The sequence below is a fragment of the Triturus cristatus genome, chromosome 4_1, assembly GCF_964204655.1.
Source record: "Triturus cristatus chromosome 4_1, aTriCri1.1, whole genome shotgun sequence".
Classification (NCBI taxonomy): Eukaryota; Metazoa; Chordata; class Amphibia; order Caudata; family Salamandridae; genus Triturus; species Triturus cristatus.
In genome coordinates this window covers 1,345,673,460-1,345,692,220 of record NC_140585.1, presented here as the reverse complement: position 1 = coordinate 1,345,692,220, position 18,761 = coordinate 1,345,673,460, and the positions used below count along the sequence as shown (strand labels likewise).

At 48.7% G+C, this 18,761-nt stretch overlaps 1 protein-coding gene across 2 annotated transcripts in view; it reads left to right on the top strand.

Moving 5' to 3' along the window:
• ATF6 (activating transcription factor 6) overlaps positions 1–18,761 on the top strand; it is a 740,128-nt gene that overhangs the window by 245,389 nt on the left and 475,978 nt on the right. For both annotated transcript variants that reach the window (XM_085654834.1, XM_085654835.1), the window contains one exon: positions 7,797–7,982. In XM_085654834.1, the coding sequence (XP_085510960.1) occupies positions 7,797–7,982 (186 nt within the window). The remainder of the gene's footprint in view (positions 1–7,796; positions 7,983–18,761) is intronic.

Here is an 18,761-nt window from a genome sequence, read left to right as displayed (position 1 = left end):
CGGCGCAGGGGACGTCAAAAGGAGGCGAACACAGACAGTGTACGGACGGCGATACCGGAGGAGCGGAGGCGAAGAGTGGAGTACAGGAGGAGAGTCGAGTGAAGGAGGAGGAGGCGCGTCGAGGAGCTGGTGCAGGGAGGAGAGCGGAGGAAGTGGAGAGGCTGACACCGGACGGCCAGGAGGCCCGGGATCCCGTGAAGCGCCCCGCCACGTTCCCAAGGGAGGAGCGTGGCTAGGACAGGTACGGGACCGAGTAGTGGGCTGGATAGGGAGAGGGGAGAAGCCGCCTACGTGAATCTAAAGCCAGGGTTGTTGTTTTCTTCACTTGTTAATCCCCCCCCCGATTTGCACATCTCACCACGTACGGGTAGTCACTGTTGCACTTGTTAGGGTGACTCCTCACACCCGGCCCCGGTCTTAGGTTGAACCCTAAAGGAAAGGTTTCCTGACCCTGTCCTTTGTTTGTTTCTGTTTCTTCTGGAGCCATACTCATCCTGGGGAGAAACATATCGCTTACCTCCCGTGGTCCAAGGAACGCAGCGAAGGAGAATCATCAAGGGAGGAAGACCCCAGCCCGAGAGGAACCACGGATCCTGCCATATGGCCAAGGGAAAGACTGACTAGCCGTTTACGCAAGCGATACATTGCAATAAAACCACGCTTACAAAGCACACGTGTCCCTGATGCGCCGTCACAACTGGTGTCAGAAGTGGGATCAACATCCTACTCTGTCTGCAACAAGATGGAGGCCCTAATACAACACTTGATTCAGGGACAGGAAAAGCTCGGTTGGGCCGTCGAAAGGCAAATGACATCAGCCCAAGCCGACCGGGAAGCATTTCAAAATACCATGACGGCGCACCTGGAGTCTCTACAAAAGGCTACACCAGAATCAGGGATGCCAGTACCCACAGAACGAAGAACGCATGTTCCTCACCCAACCGGCATAGCACTTCAGAAATATGTCTCTGGAGAAGATCCGGATGCGTTTTTGACTTGCTACTTTCACTGTATGTTTGCTACTTGTATTTTTGGTCTTTTGCAATATGACTGTTGTAAAGCGCTCTGATACCATTGGTCCTGGCCAGCGCTATAGTAGCGTGCAGTAGGTTCAGACAGTCCGGGCTAGTGGGAAATCCCTGCTGTAAGCCCTCTTGTGCTATGCATATTAGAAGCGGTTGTGGGTCCCTCTACTGGTGACCTGGGAGTAGTATGGTTATAATGTGGACCATCACGGAGGCTAGTTTTGGGGAGCCCTGTATCCGTGTGGTGACCCCCCACCAACCAGCAGGATACCCACTGGAGCTGGCCAGCTAAGTAATAGTGTGAAAATTGTGGGGCACCTATGCCGCCTCTGGAGGGAGAAAGTTGGAATGTGGGTTTGTGAGAAGTTGGCCTGGCATATGCTGGTCACTAGTTATAGTGGCCACCTTGCACCAGTCCAATTCGACTCTTATGGTAGATAGGTCTAAGACAACCTTTTAAAGAAAGCTATCCTAGTGGTAGCTGTGGAGAACAGCCTTCAGGCTAAGTCTCAGAGGAATGTAAAGCAGCTTGTTTTACCTTATAATCTCTTGAATTACCAAATGAAAGGACACCACACAGGTATATATATCAAATATATATGTATTTATTTCTAGACACACTCTACTAATCTCTTTATGAGATTAGAAGCCAGGAACACATTCAAAAATCAATGTTTCACAGTAAGTTAAGCACAAATATGGCTGGGGCCCTAGGGGCGTACCAGACCATATACTAAAAAAGAGGGTTAAGAAAGTCGACTTGCAAAATGACAAGGCCTAGGGCCTGTAGAATCGCTGGGGCTTCACGACTGCAGTGAAAGCAGGTAAGTAATCTACCCACGGGAGACGCATGCAGTGTGTAAACACAGCAGCGGGTTCCCTATTGATTATAATGGAGCAAGTCGCGGTTTGATTTTTAAGGTTTTGGGGTACTTCGAGGACGTCTACAAGCAAGCCACTTACAAGGTAAGTAATTCGAGGGCCAACACACACTAGGGCACCGGGGTGCACGAGTTACCTCACCCAGGGAAGCCGGGTGTATAGGTGTCTTTTGGTGTCTGGTCGTGTCGCTGCTTTCTATATAGACCAAAGAAGACTTGCTGCTTGTGTCGACTGAAGAAGTGTCCGGTAGAATCCAAGGGTGGATTTGAGATGCAGATGACCTGAAAATTGAAGGGACAGTGTTCACAGTCACTTGCCAGTGACCGGGCGCCAGGAAGCTGGTTGCCCACGGAAGTTGGGTGATTTCAGGTGATCGAGGGTGTTTTGACTCCTCGCTCACGAGGTCCAGGAAGGATCGACGATGACCAGCAGCTGGATTCGGAGTGTCCCACGACGTCCGCAGCTTACTAAAGTGTTGGCAACCGGATTGGAGCCAACGAGCCTTGGCAACAATCCGTCTCGTGGAAATCGAAGAAGGTCAGCATTGCAGACCAGCAAGGTCTGAGGGACTCACCCAGCGAGGGTGAGTGAGGGCAGGCCTGGAGCAACCAGCGGTGCCCTTTGAGTCGATAAGAAAGTCTTCAGGGGACCCACAAGCCAACGGGCAAGGGATCGCGAAGACGCCTCTTGAGGAAATGCTTCACAGGAGCCCACCGTCACTCGGGACGGGGTAGGCCTCTGATTTTCGCTGCAAAACCTGCTGGAGGCATGGGCCACAAATGGTCCAATGCACAAGTTCGTAGAACGTCGTAAAGGGGTTGCACTCGACAATAGTGCACGGTACCCGGGTATTGCGGTTCCTCGTCACTCGTGGGGTCCACTCGCCTCAGCTCTGCTGGGGGACTAACAATGGCCGTCAAGGTCAGGAAATCCACTTCCGGGGCTGCAGGGACTTTGAACTCCGGCGGGAGCGGGAAAGTTTGCGACCGTTGATTAGAGTTTCTGTTGCCTGCCAAGCTGGGGAGTCACTCCTTGACTCCAAGGGAGATTCTTCTGTCTTCCAAAGGTAGTGGAACGTCGAAGGGCCAGGATTCTTCTTTGTAGAGCGTTGTCCAGTGTTATCTGCTTTGCAATGGCTAGGTTTGCTATCTTATACTGAAGATAGGGGAGGGGAGGAACTAGCTGATGTGGGGGTATGATTCCAAGTTGTTTGACACCAAACACGACATGTTTTGATGCAGTCATTCCAAAGTTAGCATTTACCGCGAGGTTATAATGCACTTAAGAGTATATGGTTTAACCGCATCCACAAACAGCCATAGAGAATAGACTCTGCCAGCTGTAGAGGGGCCCTGCTCATGCAGAGGCACCCCCTCACATTGTAAACCAAGCACCCTGCCCTCAGGATTGTTAGGGCCTGCCATAGGGGTGGCTGATAGGTTTATATGTATGTGTATGGTGAGATATAGGAACCTATACCTCTGTGAGGAGTGCTAACACTACCTCACCCAGGCTGCAGTAGCAGGCCTGTGGTGTCAGATTTAGTCTGCTTCACAGGGGTGGCATAATACATGCTTCAGCCCCTGGTAGGCCTGTGAAGTACCTATGCCCTTGGTACCTAAGGTACCATATACTAGGGGCTCATAAGGTACCACAGTATCCAATCACTAGTGCATCTTATATGCACTCCAAGTTGTTTAGAGAGAACAGAGAGACTGGGGCCCTGATTAGCAGGGACCCAGCCAGACTATAACCAGAAACCAGTGATTGCATCAGAAAAAAAGTGGGGGCAACATAAGTGCAGATCCTACTCTCCTACAGGGTTGCACTACTCTTTCTGCCAGCATCCCTTATCAGGTCTAGTAGCAGGGAGTCCAAGTGACGGAGGGTGCGTCCAGGGTTCACAATCGGTAGATTTGAGAAGTAGTAAAGTAGTCTGGGTAACATCATCCTAATCATTTTTGACTGGACAGCGCGGCCGGCTGTGGACAGTGATAGGGTCGTCCAATGGATTAGAAACCTCAGAGAACATACTGCTTTGCCAAGGTTTCCTTCCAAAAGGTCCACCTCTTTGTCCTATATTTGAATCCCTAGGTACCTAGACGTCCTCGAGGTCCAGGTTAGTGATTCAGTACTCCGTTGAATAAGCTGTTCAGGGAGGAGTTCCGTAACGGGAGGGCAAATGATTTGGCATAATTCACCTTCAGGCCACAAAGTTCTCTCCAAAAGTGGGGCATCCTATGCAGACAAACAGTGTTCTAGAATTTCTTTTCTCCGGTATTCAAAATAATCAGAAAGGGGGGGACCAGCTTTTAATTTTGATTGGCCTTGCATGAGATATTGTGATCTACCTGGGGTTTAAGGGGCTTTATAGGCCCTTCCCTTTCCACATGTGTATGTTATTGAAAACTTGCTATAGAGCTGCGACTCACCCCTGGAGGGGTATCTCAGCGCTTGAGTAACAGATAAGTCAGAAAGCATTGATTAAAACAGCCAAGTTTTGAGATGTCTTTTGAAGCCTGAAAACTCGGTGCATGCCCCAATATAAAGGGGGAGCTTATTCCAGTGATGGGGAGCAAGATATGAGACGGACCGCCTGCCATATTTTAATGTTCGAATACATCGGGGGCAGAGAAGGAGCTGGCTCCTTGATCTGAGATTTCTTTGGGGGAGATAGGGCACCAGTTTGTCCTGTAGATATTTAAGTCCTTTGCCTAACCAAGCTTTGTAGGTCAGGCAGAGAAGTTTAAAAATTGCTCTTTTCTTTCCAGGTTGTCAGTGAAGAGCTTTGATTAGGGGGGCTGAAAGTGTGCCTGATGGCTGTTTGTTATCCAGCGGGGCAGCAGTATATTGTACCACCTGCAATTTTGATTGCGGGATTCGTTAGATGCTGTGAGTAGTGCATTTCCATAGTACAGGCGACTGATTATCAGCACCTGGATGAGGGTCTTCTGAGAGGTCAGCGGGAGCCACTGGACTACTCTCTTAAAGAGGAACGTGGTACAGGAGTAAACCCAAACGCTTCATTCGTCTCCTGTGATTAATTCCCCAACCTTTACATTTCTGGACCCGTATTCATTACCGAGTCCCGTTATAGTTACGGACACCTCCCGCTGTCGATCCACGTTACGGACAGCATTACCACAGCACCATGCTATCTTTGGGTAACTGCTGGGGTAGCCGCTATTGAGTACACCTTGACGCGATGACCAGCAGGTATCTTTGAGCCCTGGAACCTATTTTCTGCTGCCTCCGATTTATTTCACGGATAGCATTATCGCGGTTTCTTGCCCTGATGCCTCATTAATAATTCCCTCTCCCAGCACTCGATGATATTGATCGGCCTTAACTACCACTGTGATTGCCTCACCATACGTGATTAACTCACCTCGTGCCTCCAGCACTACCAAAAATGTGTAACCATTGTCCTGATGATGACCTTTACTTGACAAGGTCGAAACGCCGTCGACATTACAGTGTAACCTATGGCTACCACGGGATCATTTTTGAAATGTATAAAAGCCAAATTATTTTTGCATTAATTTGATTCACATAATTTGATCCCTGATTGTTTGTTTTTATTGTTCTGCTCCGTCTCATGCTGTTTGTATCACTTGTGTCACTGCACTTATCACTCACACCTAGCACGGTCAGTGCACAATTGGTTGTTTTTGGTTACTCTAATCCATTTGTAATGTAGTGCTGCTATAACTACTTGCTAAATAACAACCTTTACCCCCAATCTTGGTCTCCTGTTTCCCTCCTTTAGTGATTTATGCACTTATTATATTAGTGTTCCTAATGATCACTGGTTGAGACATTGTTGCTTTGTTATTATTACTCTGTTAAAGAGGCGCATTGCCCAAAGCATGTGCCACAGGTAGCTGTCACGTGATCTTTCAATGATAATTTGTTTTCTAACAAAATACCTAACTTTCTTGCTGTGCTTTTAGGAGAGGGAGCTGGGCCAAGCTTGAGGGGCCACCAATCAATTGTCCAAAGGAACTGCGCTCTTCCAAACATTACAATTTCAGTCTTGTCCCCGTTTAACTGAAAGCAATTCAGGGACATCCACTGAGTAATTTTCTCAAGCATGCAGAAAAACGTTGTTGAACATTCTCTAGGTCTTGCCCGAAAAAGATGACCAGTTGTCTTTCACCTCATACATGGAGCAAAGAGATCTAAATTTAAACCCTGACCAAGACGTTTGTGATGGTCTGTGGACAGGGTAGTGCTAAGAAAAGATCCATTGTGTGAGAGAACATAAGCTGACTGAAGTCCACAGTTTCTCCTGTCTGGGCTTTTTATTCTCCAATAATAGCAATTAGGGCCCTCATAAAGACCAGACAAGATTCAAACTAATTCAAACTATGGAGGCCAGTTTTAGATTTTGTAATAAGATGGACAGCAGACCTATACGTGATATGCATAAATGATATGGTAGCAAATGCTTATCTGTAGCAACCTATGGTTCTGTAGTGTGGGGCAATGCAAGTGTAAATACTTTACAAACTTGTGAAAATTATTTTTTTTTGCCGTATGTTGGCTGTATCAAGGTCTACCTCTGTATACCTCCTACATAAGGAATTGCATGCACCATATAGCACTGATTTAATACAAGCTAGAGCTTTATGTTCCTGGCATAACATTTGGTCTAAGGAGGGAACAAAGTATACTAGGGAAATAATTAAGGATTGTTTAGCATTTGAACACTTTAATGAAATCCAACGGCTAACGTATCCCATAGCTAACGTTAATGGATAAGCCACTGAAAGAAATTGACAGATTTATCAGTGCTAAAACCCGTAGGAATACTGCACTATGGCAAAAATGAAATTAAAAAGATTTATATGGTCAAACAAAGTCAAAAAAGAGCTAGTAGAGAAGAGAAAAAAATGAAGTGTGTCAAGAGACATGACTAGTACAACGTTGTCTGGCCTACCCGAATCCCTAGTCAAAGTTACAAATACTCAAGACAAATTTTATTTGACTAGGTTACGACTGGGCACAGTCACGATCTGGTGGCATTCCCAAAATACGAAAAATGGCCGAAAATAATTTACAGTTGTCCATGTGATGGCAAAACCACTCAGTCCACGATGCACTTTATGTTGTTCTGCAAGTTTTATCAAGATATGAGGCAAACATTTTTATGACCAATTTTTATGGAAAAGCAACTTCTTCTATAAGGATGCCATGAATTTGTTATGCACCCTTGATAATGAATTAGCATGTCGAGCTGTTGCAGGATACATAATCCGGGCTATAAATAGAAGGAAATCCTCTATACCTTTGGATAATTTAGATTATGAAGATGACTGAAAGATGACCCTAGGTTGATAATAACTTTAATTTTGAGAAAAGTAAGATGATTTTTACTAATGGAGTTTTAACAATATTTTGAATGAGTTTTTAAACTGTAATGTATTTGATCATGGTTTTATTATGACTTCTTTTTAATTTATGTACTTTTTTGGATCGATAAAAAGATTCTGAATAAAGTTATTTGATTTGTTTGTCTTCTGCATATGAGAGTATTTCAAATCCAAAAGGCTTGACCAGCTGAGCAAGGAATGATATGTAAATATTGACAAGTGTAGGGCTTAGGGCCGAGCCCTTTGGAACTCCCCTGTCCAGGGACAGAGTCTTAGATTGAAAAGGACCAAGTGTAATTGTATTAAGTCCTGTCCTTAAGGAAGTCTGTTAGCCAATCCAATCCAGTGCAGTGCCATGAATTCCCATCTCATGAAGTCATCGAATTAGGAAGGGCTGTGACAAAGTATCAAATGCCGCTGACAGATGAAGTACCAGCATGGCTGGCGTGCCTACGTCCAGAGAAAGACTGACACAATTTTTCGATATTTCTGCCTCCCTTCCTTGTCTTTGCAGGCCAGCCTCATACGAAGACAAGAGAGAATGATCAAGAACCGGGAGTCGGCATTCCAGTCTCGCAGGAAGAAGAAGGAATACATGCAGGCCATGGAGTGCAGGTTGAAAGCTGCCCTTGCCGAAAATGAAAAACTCAAGAAGGAAAACGGATCTCTGCAGAAGCTTTTGGAGGTCATGGAGTCTGAGGTAGGAGCGGGATTGCTTCGATAATTTAGACATACATTTATTTACAATATCGATAAATTGGGCGTGCATCGGAAAGAATAACATGAGTCATCTTAGAAATTGTGATATACAAATTCAGATATGATTTCACACTGTTAATAGGTTTGTGGTCTATGATCACTCGGATCAATCAAAGGTTTCTTGGCACTGAAACAATAAGTTCGCTAATCACTGTATTTAAAAAAAAGTTAAAAGTACTAACAAAGATTTGATTTGAGGGGGCGTGGCCAAGCGGAGCAACAAGATGGCCGCTCACTGAGAGGGCTTTGCCTGTCGAGCCCGAATATCTGTCATTTATCCTACCTTTATCTCGGAATCCCGTACCGCACAGCACCCAATATGCCTGCCTAGAAGGTGTGAGCAGAATCCTAATATCCAGGGAACGGTAATGCAGACGACTACTCTCCTGGCCTGATCAGAAAATCCTGGCCTGCTGAGGACTAGCGGGCGCGCTCTCATGGGCTACCTGGGACTGGTGCTGTGGCCGGCCTTGCGCCTCCGCTGACAGCTTGTGCCGGTGCATGTGACCTTCGGGGGGTGCCCACTCTGGCTGCGGACAAACTGCTGTGGAGAGATGTCGGCCGCCAGCTGGAGGGGGAGGAAAGTGGATCGGCGGGGCCCATTATGCTGGTGAGTCCTGCGGGGTGACCCGAGCTGGTGGGGTGCGGCTTATGGCCCATGGTGGGGGGGGGGCACTGTGCAAGAGACCCAGAGGCCAGCGTTGCCTCTCCTTCTCCACACGAGGACATATACCGTTACTGGCGACCTAGTGGGCAGTGTGCCTGGGTTGGTGCAGACCCCGTCGCTGGTTCTCCCTGCTATCGGACTCCCGCAGGGCCATTGCGTTGCCCCATGCAGATGTGGCTACAATAGACCCGCATAGACCACACAACAGATCGGTCACTGTGGTTCCCAAGATATATCCAGCGAAATCCAAGGCACGCTCCCGGCGACACCATAAGGAGGCACCTAACTTAAGCTAACCGCCACGCGCCAGGCACTGGAGGTGGCCGCATGGAAAGTGTACAGACTGCCATCTGGGAACATACTGGACTAAAGCATCATCCTAAGAATACATGATGGGGTTGGAACCACCATATCTTCCCCCGAACCTGCTAGCAACAAGTGTGGAGGTGCTCTGCATGATCGTGAATCCTGCGGGCCTGCCTGCCAGGCATCCTGCCTGTGAGTAGGTGAGGCCTGGGAATTGTTGTGCCCAAGTCAAGTCTGCCCATCATTTTGTCTCTTCTTCCGTCCGGAAGATACAATCATGTTTATCAATCTCATCATTCTCAGAAGGGAGGGGCTGGGTTCAGAGTGGCACATCTTTTAATCGTCATATGTTTGGCAAACAGCGTTAATTCATAACCTGTCGGATGTGCACTGGTATGTTGCTGTGCCTTTGTCTTATTCAAAAGGGGTGTCCACAGCATGGGGTGCAGCTGATTGTCTTATCGAAACAGCTACGGCCGCCACCGCTCTTAGACGGCTTGGGAGGGCTTGTGTGACAGGATCAAGCACAGCAGAGAAATAAGCACATGGCCGTTGCTTATCTCCGAATTTCTGTGTTAAAACTGAAAGTGCGCAACCAGCCATCTTATGCACATATAATACAAAGGATTTGGCGGAATTAGGGGTACCAAGCACTGGAGCCGAACAAAGCACAGTTTTTAGTTGCTCAAAAGACTGCTGACATTCAGACGTCCAAGGTAAAGGCACATGTACTTCTTTCGTGGTTTGTTGAAGCAGGGACTTAATTAGTGGGGAATAGTTAGGTATCCACTGACGACAGTAGGAAGTGATACCTATAAAAGCGCGTACATCTTTCTGGGTTTGTGGAACTGACATTTGAACGATGGTACTAATACGTTCCGGTGTCAATCTCCTTCGACAGTAGGTGACCTAAGTAGGTGACCTCCTGTCAACAATACTGACATTTTTAAATGGATACTTCATGGCCATGCTGAGCTAAATGCAACAACAATTTAACTGTACTGTCTCTGTCTCTGCAACCTTGTTCTGTATCTGAAGCAATGAGCAAGTCATCGACATACTGTAGCAATACATTACCTGTGAGGAGCAACAAGGAGTCGAACTGGCCTTTCTAAGCCGGACTATAGATACTCCGGCTCTCTGCATAGCCTTGAGGAGCGCGACAGAACCTAAAACTTCTACCAGCTAGGGTGAACCCAAACAGATATCTGCTATCAGGATGCATAGGAATACTGAAGAACGCATTTTTCAAATCAATGACAGAAAAGAATTAAGGAAAGAGAAGGAAATCATCAGTGGAGATGTCAGGAACCACTGGAAACTGGGGAATCACTATTTTATTAACTGCACACAAGTCAATCACAAAACGATAAACATCTTCATGGTCATCAAGAGAATCTGAGGGCGTCCGCTTAAGAATGGGAAGGATAGGGCTATTACAAATATTAGCTGTTGTCTCCTCAACCACTCCCTTCTTAATCAAATCCTGCACAATTTGCAATTGGGCTCGCTCTCGTGCTAGTGGTATTTTGTACTGAGGGATACGAGGTAAAATAGCACCATCTTTAATGCGTATCCAAACAGGTGATATCTGCAACAATCCCACATCTGGGTCGCCTGTTGCCCACAGAGTGGGTGGCACATTTTTAAATTCAACAGGAAGGGGCGCATCTTTGGACAAACGCTGCTTAGCGCACACTACATCTGGACCCATCGTCATATAGACAGCTGCTGGGGAACCAACCCATCAAATCCTCACCACAGATGCCAGCAAAAATGGCGAATCCACAGTGAAAGGACCAATAGTCAACGCAAGGAGTCTTGAAATGGAGTTTACAACCAGTACACCAGAAAAACCTACCAAAACTATTATGGCTGGACAGAGCCACCCCAGGGACCATATTTTGAGAAACTGAACTTTTCGACGCACCTGTGTCCACAAAAAATTCCTTAGTCGAACCTTACAGTTCCGCTGTGACATACGGACTCCGCTGGTCTACAGGTATCGTAACTGGTCCCCCACTCTGTCCCTGGCTTTCCTAGCTGTAAGACATTCCTGTCACTTCATCCACATCCTAATCATCGTGGTAGTACTGTCCATCCTGAGGGTCAGCAAAGTAATTATTATCAGAACGACTCTGAGGCTACAGCTTTGAGCCCTGCCTGCCCCACCAGCTCCACGACCCCTATCATGAAAATCTTGTCCTCTAGGGACCACCACCTTCTGCAAAAGCACAGGACACTTGCTATGCCAATGTCCCTCCTCTTTACAACACGAACACTGATTCGGATCCAGGGACGTAGCGTTTGGCTGCCTACTAGTACGTGGAAGCTGTCAGGCAAAACCACCACATCCTCTACCATTCCCTCTAAAAGCCTGATGCAACAACACCTTTGTCTTCAAATCCTTATGCTTTTTCTCTGTCCTCTCTTTTTCCTTACTATCCCTATGCTCATAGTACTGTGCCATATTCAAAATAACAGAAGAGAGAGAGGTGGACCAGGTGCTTTGGGAAGCCTGCAATCGAGTCGCAATCTCAGTAAGCAAATTAGAAACAAATCTATTAATAAACAACCGAACACCTCTCTCAATAGACAGAGGGAAGACCACGGTGGAAGTAGCAACAGAAGTAACAGGCACTAACGTCGCTGCTGGCTGCGTTACAGGTGTAGGAGCTGGCGAAAAAGACGCTGAAACAATGGGTGTGACAGGAGTACTAACAGTCATAGTTGCCACCGATAGCGAGGACAAAGAAAGGACAGGAGGTGCCATGGCCAAAGCAGTCTGATCAACAGTAGCAGGAGCAGAAACAGCAGAGGCAGTAGAAACGTGTGGCTGGGACTGTGAGGGAATAGCGGGATATATCCTCTGCGGTGCATATGGAGGTAGGGGTCGAGTATCTAACAATTCTTCCACAAAAGTATCATTTTCTTCTTGGGCCACATAAGATTTATCAATCTGTAATCAAAACCTTCTATCTTCACATTCAATACCCTTCTCCTGCTTTTTCTTGTCATATGCTATGGCCTTCTGAGTCAACGTCTGCATTCTCCCTTTCTGGGCCTCTTTTTCTGCTTTCATTCGCCTCGGTTTAGCTGCTCTTTGCCACGTTCTAAGGGAATCAAACATAGACTGTCTACTTCTTTCTAAACAACTGCTCTTGTAAATACTCGATCTTTTGCTCATCGAAAGTGCCTGTCAAAGGCTACTGCAATTAGGCATTGTCCCTCAGATATTGGTGCCATAGCGTACTAAACATAATCGGGCCAAGGCCATGCTTCACATACATATCAAAATTCGGATTGCCTTCTGGAAGCGCCGGTTGACTTTCCTCCAGTCGAGCATCAGCAGAACAACACTGACAGCACAAAGAAACCAGTTTACTTATTCTAGGCATTCTCAAAAGAAAACAAATTCACTACTTATGCCTGGCAAAGTATTTGCAAACACTTTTCACCCAAAATCAGTCCCCAGACCATACCAAATACAAACCAAAATGGTACCAGATCCACAATGAACCAAAACAAACATACCTGATCCATGCAGGTCAAACAAATGTATTTTCCACTGCCGACTCATCGGACCAAATGGTCAGATCCAAGGGTTTTGCTGTTCAGGACTCCAGTTGGGATGACCACTGGGCGAGACACCGTCTGGCATGACAGCAGGGGCAGCTGCGAGTACAGCAACTCTCTCGTGTAGAGATCCCTGAAACAGACGATGGCCCCGACCTCCCCACCCGTCCTCAGGAGGGGATGGGCCACTCCCCGATGGAGTCCCTGTTCGGGTGCCATCTGAAGGAATTGACCCGATTAGGGTCACCCGGGTCACTCATGACTACCTCTCAGCCTTCCATACAAATGAAGAGTCGGTCAGACAGTGGAGAATACAAACCAATATATTTATTCAGATACACTCGAGTGGAGCCCAGTCTTTCCAGTCTATTAGGATTGCTGCAGAGGGACTGACATCAGCAAACAGGGTGATACATTATGTACGATTCAGAACCAATGATGGCATGCCCACAATAGAATTTTCCAGGCAGATGCAGCTACGTAAAGAAGTACAGAAGGATAAGTTTAGATCCTGAGGCTGGGCACACACTATCTCCTGCCCAAGATTGTTCAGTCTGTGCCTACCTCTAGACTAGTAGGAGAAGACCTCTATCTAGTGGGAAAGGTATGCGCTAATGAGAACAGTGTATTCATAGAGAAAAAAGCATTGCCCAACCTTGGAGAAATGAGACTTACCAAAATCTGTGTTTTCAGGAAAGGAAAGATTAGTTTTGATCATGGTTCAAAATAGCGGGCGAAGCAAAACCAAAGGGGATGATGGACGGAGTGTTGAACATTGCAAGCACTCACCCCCAGTCAACTGATATGGGTTTAATCCATCATTCTTTTAGCTCATTCCGCCACCCCAGTTCAGACATGACCATATGCAAATCAATCTGACCCTGTGCCTCATGGGAACAGTCCAGCCCGAACTGCCAAGCCATGTCTTCCATGGACTGGAAACAAGCATCCTGGGACCGGTTTCTGGCTAATCAGCCATCATCAGCCAGGCCAGCTTGAATCCAGTGGCAAAGTGAGCAAGGGACCCACATCTGGGCATACCCTGTCGACTTAGGGCAAATAAAGCAAAACCAAAGGGGATGATGGACGGAGTGTTGAACATTGCAAGCACTCACCAAATAGCGGCCAAACATAAAATGGTGCAGCGAGTGCTAACTTACATAGAACAATCCATAATCACCACAGTTTTTCTAACAGCCGGATTGGTGAGAGGAACTAGGTTATGCCAGTGGTTTGGGTACCTCACCGGACCTTGGCATGCTCTCTTCCCCCTACCGTGTCTATGGAGGAGGGAGCTTCGCATGCAGTGGTGTTGCGTAGGGAGGCTGAAGCTTTGGGCCTGGAGCTTCCAATGGTGGCAGTCCGGACTAACTTCCTGACAGAGGTACTTCAACCGGCACCAGCCTCTTCGGAGCCCCTGCTGCCATTTATTTAAGCCTTTACTGACTGGGTCCAAACCCAGCCCTGGGTCTCCTGTGGACAGGATTATTGCCCAACGCCACCGCCCGGCTCTGGGTCACCCACTTTTCCTCTCCCAACACCCTACCCCAAGAGCTTGGTGGTCCAAGCCTAGTCTTCTAAGGGCGCATGCCCTCCTGCTCCCCCAGAGAGGGAATCCAAGAAGCTGGACCACCTTGGGAAGATGTTTTCTTTCGCCAGCTTAGCACTGCAGTCGGTGAACACCGCGTGCCTCTTGGGCCGTTCTACCCATACGTGTGGGGTACGGTTGTACAAGTGCTGCCAGAGTGCCCGGAGGAGGTTCTCACCCACGCAGGGGCAGAGGGTCGAGACGCAGCTAAGTTCACCATTTGGTGTGGGCTGGACACCGCCGACTCTCTGGGCAGAACGGTTTCCACGTCAGTAGCCTAGAGGCGCTACGCCTGGTTGAGAACGTCTGATTTCTCTGGGGATGTCAAATCCACCCTTCTGCACATTCCCTTTGATGGCAGTCAGCTGTTCCTAGACAAGGCGGACTCATCGCTTTAAGCGCTTCAAGGATTCTAGGGCTACGGCCACATACTTGGGCCTCGCAGCTACCTCTCGCCCCTGCAGTGTTCCTTTCACCCCTTACATAGCTACGGAAGGGGTGCCCCACCACATTCCACCCAATCTGGCCACAGGGCTGCACAAGCTACCCAGCCTCTGCGTGGCCGTGGGACCCAGCGACGCGGGTCCGGGGGTCAGCGGGCGGGCCATTCCACCCATGCCCAGCCTGCAACAGCTTCCAAACCCTCTTAGTCTGACCTTTCAGGGCCACCAGAGGCCAGTGGGCGGCATGAATCGCCATCACCTCCTCACTGGCAAAACATCACGTTGGACAAGTGGGTTTTGCAGGTAGTCCAAAGGAGCTACTCCCTCCCCTTCGAGACTACCCCTACCTCCATGCCACAATCACTCCATTGCATGTTGGAGTATCACTTGGCCATTCTCCGCCAGGAAGTTGCAGCTCTCTTGGCCAAGGGAGCTATCGAAAGGGTCCCTGTGCCAGGAGTAGGTCATGGTTGTTACTCCCCAGGTATGCAAGAAGGACAAGGACCTGTATCTTATCTTAGACATCAGGGCCCTCAACCGCTGCCTCAGGAAGGAGAAGTTCAAAATGCTCACGTTAGCTCAGGTCTTGTCTGCCCTCGATCCCAGAAACTGGATGGTAGCACTGGACTTCCAGGACGCCTACTTCACACATCCCCGTTATGAGAAGTTGGCCTGGCATATGCTGTCCTCTAGTTATAGGGGGACACCTTGCACCAGTCCAATTCGACTCTTATGGTGATAGGTTAAAGACAACCTTTAAAGAAAGCTATCCTAGTGGTAGCTGTGGAGAGCAGCCTTCAGGCTAAGTCTTGAAGGAGTGTTAAGCTTATTGTTTTACCAAAGATAACCTCTTGAATAACCAAATGAAAGAGTAGTCCACACAGGTATATATATAAAATATATGAATTTATTCGAAGAATAACCCCACTAGTCTCTTTATGAGGCTAGAGGTAAAGATACAATTCAAACAAGCATTGATAGTTACAATAAATAGCACTGCAATCATAGGGCCCCGGGGGGGGGGGGGGGGGGGGGGGGGGGGGGACCAAACCATATATCAAAAAAGTGGTATAGGAACCACGACAACTCTACAGACAATGCCTAGGGCATTTAGGGTCGCTGGCCCCTTGTGAAACCACCCAAGGTAGTGAGGAAGGGGACCCACGGAGACGCGTGCAGTGTCTAAAGCTACTGTCGGGATCTCTATTAAAGCCTATGGAGAATGTCGCGGTTGAATTTTACAAGATTAAAAACACTTCTAGCAGGAGTTAAAGTTCAAGAGTTTAGAGTTAAGCTTTTGAAGACCCACACCCACGAGAGTACCGAGGTACCACTGTTACCTGCCCCAGGGAAGCCGGGTGCATAGGTCGTTTTCGATGTCGGGTCATGGACCGAATTTCAATGGCAAAACGTGAAGAACTGCTGCTAGCAAGAAGCGCCGTCGATGTCGTGAAGAATGAAAATGTAGATCTTGAAGAGAAGGACCTGAAAGCAGAGGGGACAGAGTCTGGGTCACGGCACAGTGACCAGGGGGCTCAAGAGAAGTCGCCCTTCTATGTCGGGTGCTTCCAGGTAGAAGAGGTGTAGCTTGGATAGTCAGCCACGGGGTCCAGGAGGCGTCAAGGAAGGCCAGCTTCTGGAGGGCGACTGTCCCACGAAGGATGAGGGTCGCTGAGGTGTTAGTGTCCGGATTGGATCCACTAAGCCTTGGCAACCGCAACCCACGCAAGAAACACAAAACTGCTACTGGTGCAGACCCACGAGGTCTGAGCGAGGTCTCCAGCGAGGAGACTGAAGAGCAGGCCTGGAGCAACCAGGGGAACTCTTGGAATCGAACATTGACCTCCGCTAGAGCCCACCAGTCGAGAGACAAGGGACCGCGGGAGGCAGCAATTTGGCGTGCGTAAAGATGCGCCCACGGGTCGCCGGAGCGGGCTAGGGCGTCGATCTTTCGCACAGATGATGCTGAGAGGTTGGCACAATGATGGGCCAAAGCACAACTTCCCCACTCGTCGGGGTCGGGTGCTGTTCAAGAGGTGGCCGGTGTCCTGGGGTATTGGGGATCTCGGCACCCACGGGGTCCACGGTGCTGAGCTTTGCTGTGCACACTCACTGGCCTCTGGGATGCTTGGAAACCCACCTCAAGGTAGGAAAGAGTCGTCGATGTCCGTAGGAGCAGCGAGGTTCCAACCGGGTCACTTGCAGTGTTTCAGGTGCCTGCGAAGCAGGGGGGTAACTCCTTTACCCCAAGGGAGATTTCTTCATTCAGCTGTGCGGCAGCCAGTCGAAGTTCAAGTCTGTGAAGTTCAAGAATAATCTGAGGCTCTGGGGACCCTGTATTCACTTTTATCCAAAGATTAGGGGAGTGTCCAGATCAGAGCCCACCAATGAGAGTTCAGGCGGGAAAGGGTGGCTACACCCTCTCCCCTTTGTGTGGTTTCCCGCCTGGGCAGGGGACAGGATGCCCCTGAACCGGTTTGAGGCGGTGTATGCAGAAGTAGGCACTGGAGAAGCCTACGTGCAAGTCTGAAAGACATCCTATGGTGCACCCACCCAGTTCCAATCCACATAGTCTGTCTGGGGAGGTGGGAGCACCTCCCTGCAACAAGATCCCTACTGTCCAGCTGCCGTGGCTGGAGATCTGCCCAACAACAGGCAGCCAGAGTCGAGTGGGTGGTGGGTAGCATCCATTTTGTACTACGTGTGCACTTTTAAATTGGTGTCTAAATTCTGCCGCTTTTCCCATATCTCCCCTCTAGCAGGGGGGAATCATGCCCTCATGCCCATGACTGGACTGGGGGTATGATTGCTACATGTTTGACAACAAACACAATATGGTTCTGTATAGCCATTCTCAAGTTATCACGCTAACGCGATTACTTATAATGCGGTTAAGAGTATATGGTATGGCTACACTACAAACAACCCAGCAATAGTTTTACGAAGGTTTCAGAGGGGCCCTACTCAGGTAGGGGTAAACCCCTCACACATATCTCAGCACCCTGCCTTGTAGGATTAGCAAGGCCTGCCTTAGGGGTGACCTATGAGGATATACGTGTCGTATTAAGTGGGATACAGGATTCCCTATATCCCTGTAAGGGGTGCAAGCACCACCTTACCCAGACTACAGTAGTGCTCTGGTGGTGTCATTTGGTATGGCTGTCCCAGGGGTGGCACAATAAGTGCTGCAGCCCCTGGTAGGCCTCTGGGGGACCCATGCCCTGGGTACCTAGGGTACCATCTACAAAGGGCTGATAGGGTGTCCTCAGTATCCAATTGGTAGGTACCTAGGGTACTCACATCAGTTTAGAGAAGAAGCAGATAGGCTGGGGTCCTGGATAGCAGGGTCACAGCCTGGCTAGTGTCATAAAACAGTCAAAACATCTGCAAAAAGTTGGGGGCAACTATGCAGTAGATGCCACTCTCCTACACCCGTCCTGCCAGTCCTCAGGCGTTACCTATGGTTCACGGTAGACCACAAGATTTTTCAGTTTACCGTGCTCCCCTTTGGCCTTACCAGTGCCCCTCGGGTGTTCACGTAGGTGATGGCGGTGATCGCAGCTCATCTGCGCAGATCAGGTTTTCCAGTCCTCCCCTATCTCGACGACTGGCTGCTGAAGGCGATCTCACCCCAGGCTGTCTCCTCCCACCTCCAGACTACAGCGTACCTCCTGCACTCGCTGGGGTTCACTATCAACATGCCGAAGTCACACCTGATTCCCTCTCAGAAGCTCCTTTTCATCAGAGCAGTTCTGGATACAGCGCACTTTCGGGCTTATATTCCCAGAGCAGCGAGTCCGGTATATTCGGGCTATGATACAGATGTTTCAGCCTCTATCCCGTATTTCGGAGAGATTGACCCTGAGGCTGCTGGGCCTCTTGGCCTCCTGCTGGTGGATCATGCCAGGTGGCGAATGCAGGCTCTGCAGTGGGACCTGAAGTTCCAGTGGGCGCAGCATCAGGGAAATCTTTCCGATGTCGTCCAGATTGCAGTGGTGGATCACGAACCAGGTTGGGTCAGCAGCAGATCCCTCTCCCATACCCAGCCAGAGTTCACAGTAGTGATGGATGCGTCGGCCACCTGGGAGAGGTGGAGATCAGACGTCTCTGGTCTCCAGCGGAGTCCGGTCTCCACATCAA